This window comes from Mesoplodon mirus, assembly GCF_964341445.2.
Source record: "Mesoplodon mirus genome assembly, chromosome: 7".
Lineage (NCBI taxonomy): Eukaryota > Metazoa > Chordata > Mammalia > Artiodactyla > Ziphiidae > Mesoplodon > Mesoplodon mirus.
In genome coordinates, this window is record NC_138983.1 from 59,169,818 (window position 1) to 59,184,026 (window position 14,209).

Here is a 14,209-nt window from a genome sequence, read left to right on the forward strand (position 1 = left end):
AAAAAAAGCCCAGAAGCACACCCATTCATATATGGCCAGTTGTTATATGACAAAGGTAGTACTATAGAGCAATGAGGAAAGAAGTATATCTTTAATAAATGGTACTGGAGACACCAAATATCCATATGGAAAAAAATGAAACACGAACCCTAACCTCATATCATTCACATATGGATTGTAGATATAACTATAAATGCCAAAGCAATTCAACTTCCCAAAGTAATTTAAAAGAATACTTTCATGACCTCAGGTAGAGATTGATTCCTTAATGCCAGCAAATTCATCCATGAATATTTATTGAGTGCCTGCTACGTAACAGGCACTCTTTCAAGTGATGGGAATATAACAGTGAACAAAACAGAAAAATGCTTTTGTGGAGCTTACATGCTAGCTGGTATATTTTGGCATTACTTTGTAGGCATATCTGTCTAGATGCATACAGGATAGTTTATTTTTTATTGGAATTAAGAAATTTCATCTGAAATTAAGTATACATCTTTTATTTTATGAATGAGTGAGCATGTTATATCTTAAGACAGGTTTTGGGCTTTTGGAAATTTTCTCCTAGTTATTTCCTTGATTGTTGATTTTACTCCATCTGCTCCATCCCCTCCTTCCTTTCCTTCTGGAATGCCTGTATTTTCCCCTCCATGCCTCTTACTTTTTCTTGCCCAAGTCTGTATATTTGCTGAAAAAGCAAAGAACTGTGCATGGCCAACTTGAGAGATTCTCCTAGAATGCTGTGCAGAAAGACAACGGATACTCTGTTTCTATTCAGTGATTTGGTTTTGTTGTTGTTATTGTTGTTGTGTTTTACACCTTAGGGATTAAGGGATTCAAGAAAATACTCCTATCTCTTCCCACTCTTGGTTAAGAACCAACCAAGATTTCCCCATAAAATTTGCACACTCTGGTTTTTTTTTTTTTTTTTTTTTTTTCAGTACGCGGGCCTCTCACTGTTGTGGCCTCTCCCGTTGTGGAGCACAGGCTCCGGACGCGCAGGCTCAGCGGCCATGGCTCACGGGCCCAGCCGCTCCGCTGCATGTGGGATCCTCCCGGACCAGGACACGAACCCGTGCGCCCTGCATCGGCAGGCGGACTCTCAACCACTGCACCACCAGGGAAGCCCTGCACACTCTGTTTTATTGTTATTATTTCAAATAATTCTTATTTTCTTGCACATTGCTTTTATTCAGTAGCAATCTGTTCATGTTTTAACACAACAGGATTTTCTCAGCTCTCACTGATGCTATGGATTTTTTTCCTAAGTTGTCCCAGGTCTGCCCTGTTTCCTGCTGGGCATTTGATCTGATTTCTCATATTTGTTCCCTTTCTTCAAGCTCTGATATTTTTCCACATTACCTGCTTCCTTTGTTTGCTCATGGTTATGAGAGATGATTTGATAAGTCACTGTTCTTAGCTGATGTAGGTTCTCATGGAGTTCTGCCTCCTTCTCAGTGAACATTAGGTTGGACATCATCTTAGGAAGGTTATAAGGAACGGCACAGGTCAGCTGGCCAGCCCATACTCTTAAGTAAGGTAAGACCCATGGAGACATGAGGCAGAGCTCTTTCCACAGGGGCCAAATACTTGAGGCTCCAAAGTGAGGGCCTCTCAGCATGGTTTCATGAAAGCTTTCCTTCAAGGTAAGTTAGTTGCCTTCCACCTTACTCTGTACAGACTCACAGGAATCCCAAATTTTAGAAACAACTTTTGCTCTCTTTTTTGTGACAGGATTGTAGATTCTTACTGAATTTTATTTTATTTGAATTTTTTAACACACAAAATTAGAATCGAAGATGTGTTGCCATATTCCCAGAACCCTCCTGAGTGCAATGTTGAATCTTTTCTTCTTCTTCTTTCTTTCGTTCTTTATTTGGCTGCATTGGGTCTTCGTTGCTACACGCGGGCTTTCTCTAGTTGTGGTGAGTGGGGCTACTCTTTGTTGCGGTGCATGGGCTTGTCATTTCTCATTGCAGTGGCTTCTCTTGTTACAGAGCACAGGCTCTAGGCGCACAAGCTTTAGTAGTTGTGGCACACAGGCTCAGTTGTTGTGGCTTGTGAGCTCTAGAGCACAAGCTCAGTAGTCATGGTGCACAGGTTTAGTTGTTCCACAGCATGTGGGATCTTCCCAGACCAGGGCTCAAACCTGTGTCCCCTGCATTGGCAGGTGGATTCTAAACCACTGCGCCACCAGGGAAGTCTTCGTGTTATTATTTTATAATGGACTTCCTTTTTGCTACATAGCCTTGTATGGTCCCAAGATAGATAGATAGAAATATCAGGTGCAATTCTAGCACTGAAGATACAGTGATGATCAAGATCTTCCTTGCTATCACTTGAGTTTGAGTTGAACAGGCATAATAACAAAAGAAACAATCAGTAAAATAAAAAGACAACTTATGGAACAGGAAAAAAATATTTGCAAATCATCTATCTGATAAGGAGTAATATCCAAAATATATAAGGAACTCATACAACTCAATAGCAAAAAACAACAACAAAAACAATCCCATTAAAAAGGACTTGGGCAAAGGACTTAAAAGACATTTTTCCCAAGAAAATATACAAATGGACAGCAGGTAATGAAAAGATGCTCAACATCACTAGTCATAAGGAGATGCAATGAGATTATACCTTACATCCATTGGGTTGGCTATTATCAAAAAGACAAGAGATCAGTGTTGACAGGATGTGAAGAAAAGAAACACTTGTGTACTGTTAGTGGGAATGTACATTAGTACAGCCATGATGGAAAACAGCATGGAGGTTCCTCAAAGATTAAAAAAGAAACAGAATTTCTATATGATCCAGAAGTATCACTTCTGGGTATATATCTGAAGAAAATAAAATACTATCTCAAAAAGATATCTGTACCGCCACATTCATAGCAGCATTATTTACAATAGCCAAGAAATGAAAACCACCTAAATGTCCACTGATGAAGGAATAAAGCAAATGGGCTTTCATTTCTATTCATTGGCCCAATTTTCTACCTTACACCAATATCACGCTTTCATAATTACTATAGCTTTATAATAAATCTTGATATTTGATATAACAAGTCTTCCCACATTGGTCCAATTCTTTAAGAGTGTTGTGGTTATTTTCAGCAATTTACATTTCACTATAAATTTTTAATTAAACTTATCAAGTTCTACAAAATGATCTGTTGGGATATTAATGAGATTGCATTGAATCTGTAGAAAAATTAGAGGAGATAATTAAATTCTTCAATTAAATTCTTAATATTATTGAGTTTTCCAATAAAAGAACATAGTTTATTCTTCCATTATTTATATCTTCTTCAGTTTCTCTTAGGGATTCCTTCTGGTTTCCTGTGTAGAAGTTTCTCTATATCCTTTACTGGGTTTATTCTTAGATATATGATTTTTCTCTCCTATTGTAAATGCTGTTTTAATAAAGTCATGTCTATTTTATAAAGAAATAAAGTGGAATTTTGTATATTGACTTTGTAATTTGCAATCTCTTTGTACTTATTAATTCTAATTATTTATCAATGGATTATTTTGGATTTTTATACATATTCAGTCACTAATCCACAAATAATGATTATATTCAGTTGGCCAAAAAGTTCGTTTGGGTTTTCTGTAACAGCTTATGGAAAAACCCAAACGAACCTTTTGGCCAACCCAATATAATTTTTTTCTAACTCTCATGCTATATATTTCTTTTTCTTGCCTAATACAAGTTATTAATGTAAAGAATCATTTTAAAGCCATATTCTCTTTCATGAGGGCTATCTGTGGCTTTGTATGGCCATGTCCATCAGTGTTTCCTAACAAAAAACAATGGAATTATTCATCTGCAAAAGGAATTTGGATACCCTTGGAAACAAGAGAACATTTTCTTACAGGAAAGATTTCCTTGTAGAAACAGTACCTACAGTGGAATCTAAGAATGGTTAATATGTAGAGGAGGGAAACAAAGAGGTTGACTATTCCAGACAAAGCAAGTGCTTGGAAGTGGGTGTAAGAAAAGAGAACTTTTGGGCCTCCCTGGTGGCGCAGTGGTTGAGAGTCCTCCTGCCGATGCAGGGGATACGGGTTCGTGCCCCGGTCTGGGAGGATCCCATATGCCGCGGAGCGGCTGGGCCCGTGAGCCATGGCCGCTGAGCCTGTGCGTCCGGAGCCTGTGCTCCGCAACGGGAGAGGCCACAACAGTGAGAGGCCCGCGTACAGCAAAAAAAAAAAAAAAAAGAAAAGAGAACTTTCATTTGAGGAACTGAAAGAATGCCAGTGTAGGACCATATTGAGGGACAGTTGGTGGGTCATGAGATGGGGCTGGGGAATTATTATCAGCAAGTTCATATAACTGAACATCTCCTAACCCAAGAATTTGAGTATACCCCTATCCAGAAGTCTCCATTATTGGCTGGACCTTTTAACACTCTGTTTATGTTGAATGATTTTTTCCTTATTTCTTATGAAAAATATTGAAACAAAAATATAGGGATATACTATTATTTTAAAAGTTCACCTTATGCAGTAAGATACTATTCTTGTGACCGTAACAAGTGAAAAAATGCTTGGAAAATTCCCATGAAAAATCTTCATTCAAAAATTGTGCCAAGTTGTTGCTTGATGTTACTAATAAAAATTTAAGGGGGTCTTCCCTGGTGGCACAGTGGTTGGGAGTCCGCCTGCCGATGCAGGGGACGCAGGTTCGTGCCCTGGTCTGGGGGGATCCCGCATGCCGTGGAGTGGCTGGGCCCATGAGCCATGGCCGCTGAGCCTGTGCATCCGGAGCCTGTGCTCCGCAGCGGGAGAGGCCACAGCAGTGGGAGGCCCGCGTACGGCAAAGGAAAAAAAAAAAATTTAAGGGGACCGGCCCATTAAACATGACTCAATTGAAGTAACTGAATTGTGAGTTATGAGTGAACATCAATAAGAGGACCAATAATTTCTGTATTAAGAGTGAATGAAAGAAGGCTACGTAAACCTCCCCTTTTAAATGTACACATCAGTGTCCATCCCCCCTTATAAAAATAGGAGGATATGATCTGTTTGGAAATATGAAGAATAATTGATCTCATAACGTTAAAGTCTTTAAGTGAAACAAAGGGAAAAAAAGTAAAGTGATTGCATCAAGATTAGGGCCCAGAATAGATCTTCTTAAAGAAGGTTGTTTAAACAGATATCTGAAAGCTAAGAATTAATAAAAACAGGAAGTAAGATGAGTATTTTTACCATGGGGAAAAACATATGCGAAAGCTGAAGAGTGAGAGAAAGCATGGCACATTGAAACAGGGGGATAATTTCAGTGTGCCTGCTACTTGGCATGCAGAAAAGGAGGTAGAATGGTTGAAGATAGGATGGAAATGTGCACTGAGATGGCACAAGAAGTTTTAAGAATTGGGTTATGGAGTGTGAACTTCAACTTTTCATTCTAAAGTCAATGGGGAAATGTTATGAACTGATTTGTGTTTGGAAGATCACACTGACCACAGTGTGGACAGTGAATTGGTAGGAAAGATCTTCAATGAGGCTGACCAGTGAACAAGTTATTCTGATGGTCTAGGCAAGAGATTATCTTGGTTAGGAGGCAAAGGGGATGAAGAAAAATAATCTGATTCATGAGATATCCAGGATGTAAATTAAAGAGAACTTGGTGACTGATTGGATGGGATCAGAGAGAGGTAAGAGAGGGAGAAGGCAGAAATGAAGGCTTCTAGGTTCCTGGCTGAGGCAACAGAGTCATTTCTGTGACAGGGAACAGAAAACACAGATTGGGGGCATAGACTGCAGATCAGAGATAATGAACTTAGTTGGAGGCACTGAGTTTGAGGTGCCTGAATGATGCTTAAATAGTGATGTCCAGGGCTTCCCTGGTGGCGCAGTGGTTGAGAGTCTGCCTGCCGATGCAGAGGACACAGGTTTGTGCCCCGGTCTGGGAAGATCCCACATGCCGCGGAGCGGCTGGTCCCCGTGAGCCATGGCCGTTGAGCCTGCGCGTCCAGAGCCTGTGCTCCGCAACGGGGAGAGGCCACAACAGTGAGAGGCCCGCGTACTGCAAAAACAAAACAAACAAACAAAAAAAATAATAATAGTGATGTCCAATAGACATTACCATGTCTGGAGCTCAGGATATTGGTTTTGACTGTTTGGGTGATGTTATGGGAGCAATTAAGATTTCTCATGGTCACTATATAGAGGGGGAAGGACAGAGGGTCTACCTGGGTCACAGCATTGATGAGCTCCACTAGGAATATGAGAAATAAAGGACAGGGAGCCTCTCTACTAACTCCATCCTGTTGACATTTGCTTGTGTTTAATCTCCTTAAGCTCCAAAATACAAATTTAAAAACTCTCCTTAGAGCTATCATTTCTTCATGTATTGCCCATTTCACTCCTTCTCTTCACATACAAACTTCTCAAAATAGTGGTCTACATCCACTTTCTCCAGTTCTTTCCAACTCACTCACTCCCTACTCTGCTGCATTCAGGACTCCATTCCTACCAACGCACCTCAACAGTTCTTCCCAAGGTAACCAGTGGCTTTTTATTTTCAGTCCTCATACTATTTGATCTCTAAGCAGCCTTCTGCACTGCTGTCCACTCTTCCCCCTCAGTGTATTTTCTTCCTTTGGCCGTTGTAGCACTATCTCAACTGGATTTCCTTCTATTTCATTGGCTCTTCCACTTGTTTTGAGCAATAATAATGAACACGATCATTCACTGGAGAATTGCTAGTATCTCATTTTATTTTTCACATCAAACTGAAGCTAAGGATGGTATGTGATTGAGCCTAGATTTGGACATAAGTCTGTTTCCTGATAGAGCCCCACATTTAAACAACCATTCTACACTGTCTCATTTGGGGGCGGGGGCAGGAGAGCTATTATTAGCAGCCCGAGGGATAAAGAATTGGCTTATTAGGGAGAGGAGTGTGAGCTAAGGAACAGCCGTAGTGCAGTGGCAGGAGCTCACATTCAAGGTAAGTTAGGTCCTTGGTTCATCATCCTCAGTCAGTGCCCAAGTAGTCACGAGGCTGCAATTCGCCTATATTACCATAAGGGGACAGCATCAAGAAGCGAGAGGCAGTGCCTGAGCACAGGGCTGGATCCCCTAGGATAGTGCGTCTGAGAGTTAGCAGGCGTATTCACGTCTGTGTGCTTTTAGGTGCGCGCCCACGCCTCCATTCCAGTAGCTCCTTTCTTCCAGTACAGGTCATCCCTCACCTCCACTACATTACCCTTACCTCTAGTCTCCTAAGGTGGCCTTAGACTAGTAACAGAGTGCAGCCCCCAGGGTAGGAGTCTGGGTTCAGATTTACTTGAGCGCCTGAGCGGAGCGGTGCTCCCAGGGAGCCTGGCATAGTTCACTGTTCATCATCCCTCACACTCCGTAGGTCCCCCAGGGAAGCTATATAACCGCAGCTGCCTGGGGTGGAAGCATTGCTGGTGAGTGTGCCAGGCTTAGCCCAGGGTGGGGAGGAAAGGGGAGGTCGGGGGAGACTTGCTGGGCCCTGGGAAGTTCGCGGAGACCCAGGCAGGGAGGGTGCATTACCTGAGGAAGCCTGGCCTTGGCTCAGACAGCCTTGTTGCTTGCAGATGTTTGCCAGCGGGCACTCTTCCTGATTACAACGTCTGGATCCCAGACCTGGTTCAGTGACCTTCCCAAAGAGGAGTTTCTTCAAACCACTGTGTGGCTCATTCCAAACTTTGTCTATCCCTTGTGCCAGGAAGGACTCTCCAGTTCCAGCTGCCCACACTTCACTGAAAAAGCAAGGCAAGGGGGATTAATTTAGCAGGGGAAAAATGCTTGTGTGTGTGTGTGGTGGCGACTGGTAATGAAGAAACAAACTGAGAAGCTGGGCTGGAAAGTTACATGGGAGCCACATTGGGAAGGGCTTTGAATGTATACTGTGGAATTCCACCTCGATCTTGAAGGCTATGGGAGTCACCTGGAACTTACTAAACAGGAGCCTGACATGTCCAGTTTTGCCATTTAGATGGCAGCCATGTAGAGGTGGATTGAAGTGTCTGGGTTTGGAAGCAGGGAGGTGAGTTAGGAAGTTCTTTTCATAATCAGAGCAGAGTGGGTGATATAATGAAGTTGGTAGGGAGGGAGGATGTGTTAAATAAAAGGAAAGGCACAATTGATTACTTGGAAAAACAAAATTACAGTGGAGGAGAAAGAGCAGAGAAATCAAGATGGACTAGCTTCCCTGACCAGGATAACTCGGGTGACCCATTGGTACCATTCAGAGGGGTCCTATTTGGAACAAGATGAGTGTGAGGCCCTTAGGCTATCCAAGTAGAACTATGAAGAGGCAGCAGGTTATATGGGTTTGGATCTCAGGACGGAGGCTTAGAACAGAGTGGTCTGTGTAGAGAAAGGAAATTGAGCTTGGGGTGTTCTGTGCTCCCCAGGGAGGGTAGTGGAGGAAGGAAGATGTGCTTGTGGATACCACAGAGCACTGGTGACAACACAGACTGATTTTCTTTTCATGTCTCAGCTGTATCTGGTTTCCATGTCACAGCCCAGCCGAGCACAGTCTGGGACTGACTCTCATGTGGGCCTTGAGAGATCCCAGTGAAAGACTATATTCCATTCTTTGTTGGGGGCTGGAAATGATAGTCTTTCTTCACTCCTATCTCCCTACCTCCCAGAAGACCAGAAAGCTTTTCCCAAATTTTTCTGATTAAAAAAAAAATCACCTGGAGAGAAAGGATTTATTGTTTTTTAACCAGATTTCTGGACCCTTCCCTGGGAAAATCTTATTCTCTGGGCCTGGAGTAGGACCTGGAGAGATAGTATTTTCAATAACCACTTCAGATGATTCTATCAAGGAATTTTAAGAAATGGTTCTCAGGCTGAAACACAAACCTATCTCTTAAAATCTAGGCTCAGACTGACCTCCTGCTTCCCATCCTAAAACCAGATTAGAGTTAGTCTTAAAGGCAACCACAGATTGAACCTCAAACTCTGAACTCAGACAAACCCTAACCCTAACACGCACTAGAAAAGCTGGGATCTGGAAGGATCTGTGCAAGCCTGGCAGTTCTGTTGTGGAAGTGGCCAAGAGCAGTGTCTGTGGTCAGAAACATCAGCTCTGGAAATGAAGAGCTGTTGCACATGTATTCTGAGTGGGCTTCATACACTGAGATTAATGGGACCCCCAGGGAGGTATTAGAGCAGAAGGAGGCTGGAGTTCAGAATTACCAGAAGTACTTAGTCTTTGCTGCCCTCACTGTCTCAGTGTCCTTTCCTCATAAGTCCTTTCTCTCCTCTGAGCCATGACTGAGTGATGTTTCTCCTTTTCCCTTTCATAGACACTGGACTTGGGATGCAGAAACCTTGATTCTTGATTCCTGCCATGGCCACACCAAATGGAACTCTGGTCTACCCAGCATACTTACTGATGGTGGGCATCCCTGGCCTGGGACCTAATGTCCACTTTTGGCTGGTTTTCCCACTGTGTTGTATGTAGGCCTTGGCCACCCTGGGCAACCTGGCCACTGTCCTCATCATCCGTGTGGAAAGGTGCCTGCATGAGTCCCTGTACCTCTTCCTGGCCGTGCTTTCTAGCATTGACTTAGTCCTCTTCTCCATTACCATGCCCAAGATGGCCAGCCTCTTCCTGACGGGCATCCAGGAGGTCGAGTTCAACATCTGTCTGGCCCAGCTGTTCCTTATCCATGCTCTGTCAGCCATGGAGTCAGCTGTCCTGCTGGCCATGGCGTTTGACCACGTTGTCACCATCTGCCACCCACTGTGCCATGCTTCTGTGCTCACAGGGCCTACGGTCACCACGGTCACCAAGATCTGACTAGCTTCCCTGACCAGAGCATTTGTATTCTTCTTCCCCCTGTCCTTCATCCTGAAGCAGTTGTCGTACTGCCAAACACACACTGTCACACACTCCTTCTGTCTGCCCCAAGATATTATGAAGCTGTCCTGTACAGGTGTACAGGCTCTTCATCATCCTCACGGTCATGGACATCGACTCTCTCTTCCCTGGCTTCTCCTGTATCCTCATTCTGAGGGCTGTGTTGGAGCTGTCCTCTCAGGGGGCAGCACTCAAGGCTTTCAACACCTGCATCTCCCATCTCAGTGCTGTGCTGGTCTTCTATGTGCCCCTCATCAGGCTCTCGGTGGTACACAGGCTGGGTGGCCCCACTTCCCTTCACCGTGTGGTTACGGCTAATATCTATCTATCTACTACTACCACCCATGGTTAACCCTATAGTCTATGGAGCCAAAACCAAGGAGATTCATTCACGGGTCCTCCATATATTCTTACAGGACGGCAGGTGAGCAGGATAACCTCTTCAGTGTCCCCAGTCTCTACCAAAGATGGCAGGATTTGGGTCCTGTTGAACATCTTGGTGATTGGCACATCCAACCCACTGGGATGTCTGCTCCCAGTTACTTAAATAGCCCTTGAATTTCTGTCTCCAGGAATGTGTCAATACAGAAAGACTTATGACAGTTTGGACAGGATATCCTGGTGAATAATCACCCTAGTCTCTCTGCTATGGTAGCCTTGCTGTACTCCTCTCTCCCAACTAGAAAATACACCCAATACTGACATGAGAAAGCTGTAAATGACATACCTTAGGATTCATTCCAGTCTTGATATATGATTTTAATTATTTTGCTTTCATGTATCCATGTCAGTGAATCTGTGTTAGCTATAAAGCTTCCTTCTTGGACGCCAAAGTGGTTACACAGCCATTTTTAGGGGTTAATGAAGGTATTTGGGTGATAGTAATTGGAGGGAAGGAGACGGTAGCAAGCGAAGAAACAGCTCACATGAAATGTTACTTTTCTGTATGCATGTGAGTGTATTTATGTGGAATCTGCCAATGTCAATGTCATCTACGTGGTTCTACTGGAGACTGGTTTTCCTTAAGGGTGATGTTTATCCTGGTTGCGGCTGTGAGTATGTACATGTGTTTATGTGACTATGTGTATTTTTAGTGTGTGCGTGTGAGTACATAGAACATGTGTCAGTTGTGTTTTGGTCTGTGTGACGGTTGTGTCCTGGTGTGTATACACTTCATAAATAATGTCTCTGTACGTTTATTATGTTTATGTGGCCTCTGTTAGTTGGTATGTGACGTGCATCTATGTGAGAATGATGGACGATATCTTTATGTGTATCTGATGAGAATGCTGCCTCTTTTTTCCTTCATATCTGTAATATGTAAATGTACAATGTAACATATTCGTAACAATGTGGAATATATATGTATGAGTGTGTGGAATGTGTAGTGTTGGGATGCTGTGCCTTTTGGCATGTGTGGTGTTTTGAAATTTGTTAGGTCAAAAACGTTCACACTGAAGAATTATAGGTAGAAAACAATGTACGCTCATTTGAGGCAGAAGAAAGAACACTGAAGTATGACTTATAAGGTTAAAATCCTGGAAATATCATAAAGTGACATACTGTATAACCTCTCTGGATTTTGTTTCCTCTTCTGTATAATGAGAAACTACAATAACAGTGATGTTGTAAAGCTTAAACCCTATATAAACATCCTTTGTAGACTTCAAAGTGTTGTAAATATGCAAGAGATGATCATATTCATGGTTGTCTCACTGTACAGCTTTAGGAAACATTGTCCACACCATGGTCCACGTGAATGGTGCTCCCGTATTGTGCAGTGCATCACCAGTTTTGCCACATGTGGCTGTCCTGACTTATTGTTATTAAAACAACTCTTTGTCTCTTAATAAAGTGTTTTCACAAAGCTTCAGACAAGTTGATATTTATTTTCCTGTGCTGGTGTCTGATTTACAAATGACGTTCAAATTTACAAATGAAATTCGAAGACAGCAAAACCTTGCCAAGAAATTCCTTTAGACATGGTAGATAACTATATTAGGAAAAGAGACATTGTGGGGTTGGAATTTGATGCAATAGACATTAGGATCACTAGCTTTAATATTTGGGCAAGTTACTTAGCCTACTGCACCTCAGTAATTTTTGGAAACTCTAAGTGCTGTAAAAAGGAGATATAATGTAGCTCCTGTTGGGTGGTTGTGGGGATTAAATAGGATAATAGTTGTGAAAGCACATGGAAAATAGAAAGCAATCAATACACATTGGTGGCAATGGTTTTAATAATAAAACTGATAAAATGAGATATGTTTATTGCATTACAGGGAATTTTCAAAGTACAGCAGACTTCACCTTTCATAACGACCTGTTGTGTCAAGGCCAGGAGCTAGCCCCTTATCCAGGTTGCAGTATCACTGGCTTTAGATTAACACATGGCCTTCTTTCTCAGGAGATCTTGGGAAATCTCTGTTCCTCCAGAATCTCTTTACTTGGATAACTGGGGGTGACTGGGGTAATTGTTGCTTGTTGGAAAAGTCGGCTAATTGCCAGACTAAATTAAGGGCTTCCCCTAGGCTCCCACAGAACCTGGGTTTCCCTCTGTCATAAAACTTAAAGCTTTGGATTCCAACTGGATGTTTATCCCTCTGTCATAGAGCTTAAATAGTTTTATGATAGCTGTCTGTTTATCTTCCATCATAGAACTGAAATATCCATATACATAGTTGTCTGTCTCCCTTGAGGACAAGGACTAGTTTTCTTTGTCTCTGGGGCCTGACATATAATGTGCTCAATGGCTCTTTGGCTGGGACCCCTTGGAGAGAAGGAGAGGGTGAGTGAGTTCTGGTTTACCTAAGATAAATAAATTCACTTATCCCTCCCCAGCCCTCCCCTTCCCCACCCCATCCACGCTCATCTCTTTTTCCTGTCTCTATAAATTATAGTCCTTAGTTTGACCTGTGCTACTTTATAAAGTCAACAAAGTACTTTCCCCACCCATTATGATCAATTATGATCTAAAACCAACATTATACTATAGATAATATTTGGTTAATTATTCCCTACTATGGAGGCAGAATCCTTCTGTATTCTCTACTCAATGCCCTGTGAATCTTGAAGTTTTCCAGTCTGGCTGGTGGAAACAGTCACTCTCCTTGGCCCTGTGTGAACACTGGGTGGTGGTGCTACCTCTAATCTTTCCAGGTGGTTCTGTCCCAGCTTTAGGTAGCTTGTTCACATGCATGTGGGCTCAGTACTCATCTGGAATCTTGCAGAGAGCCCTCTACATGTCTCTGGAGTTCTCTCTCTGTGTAGATCTCTCACCTCCAATACCTGGTCTTCAAACTCTAGCTAGCTGGAGCTTCCTGGACTCTCAGCTCCACGACCCTAACTTAAGGTGTCCTCTGGATTCTGCCTGGGTTCTCCTTCCCTGGCCTGCAGCAGGGAACCTCTCTCAAGGCAGTAAGTTGGGGAAACCCCAGGTTCACCTCATTTGTATCCCATGCTGCAGGGCTCATTGTCCTTCATTGCCTGATATACAGTATCTTTCAAACTATTGTTTTATGTATATTGTCCATTTTAGGTTCCTTCAGGTGGATGTTACTTCCTGTTATTCTGTCTTGGCCAGAAGTAGAAGTCCCTGGGGTATCACTTTTTAAGTCTTCACACTGTCTTAGTCTACGGAAGGTTGAAGGAGGCAGCAGAGATGGCTCCAGGGTGATGGCAGTGAGAGTCAGGCTGCAGGTTTACAGGTACTTGGAGATCATGTAATCACTAGTTTTGATGCGGCCTGAGTTGGAATGGCCTGATTTGACATTGTCTAATTTTACATAGTTTAAATCCACATGCCCTGTGTTGTGAATGTAAACTTGTAGTTGTGAAACTGATGAGTAAAACATAAGGAGAAACCAACTAAAATTTACTTTGCTTTATTAATAGACTTTTTAAAAACATTTAAATATGCGAGGTATTTCGTTTCACATTCAAACTGTTCTCTAACTCTCTAAAATGTCCTCTCACTATTTTTGCCCTTAAGAGAAAAACAGATGGCATTGGTCTTATATGGCTGGGGTTGGAGATAGGGGAGGGTTAAGGAAACCACATCCTCCTTCCTCAGCAAGAAATTCGGGAACTCAAAACCAGGGAGTGGAAGGCAGAGGCATGGTCCCCAGGGATCCCTGTTATGCGTTAGCTAGAGACAGTCCCCAGAGCCTGGGGGACAAAGAAGATTCAGCCCTAGAGCTCTGGGGAAAAGCAGGTGGGTCCATTGGGATCCAGGCCCAGCAAGGACCCAAGTGGTACCACCAATGGAAAGAAGGTCAGAGAAAGCTTCAGTAAGGCGATGAGTTGGCACTTAATCTTGGGGTCCCCCTGAAAGTATATCCTGCTTTTCCTTTGG

General features: G+C 42.8%; 1 protein-coding gene across 1 annotated transcript; it reads left to right on the plus strand.

The window, feature by feature from the left end:
• Positions 1 to 9,273: 9,273 nt before the first annotated feature.
• Positions 9,274 to 10,283, plus strand: OR51D1 (olfactory receptor family 51 subfamily D member 1; the record flags this gene model as incomplete). Its single annotated transcript, XM_082628888.1, is given in 6 exon segments — positions 9,274 to 9,324; positions 9,328 to 9,453; positions 9,457 to 9,792; positions 9,796 to 9,929; positions 9,931 to 10,174; positions 10,176 to 10,283. Coding segments are annotated over 6 exon segments (999 nt in total).
• Positions 10,284 to 14,209: the final 3,926 nt, after the last annotated feature.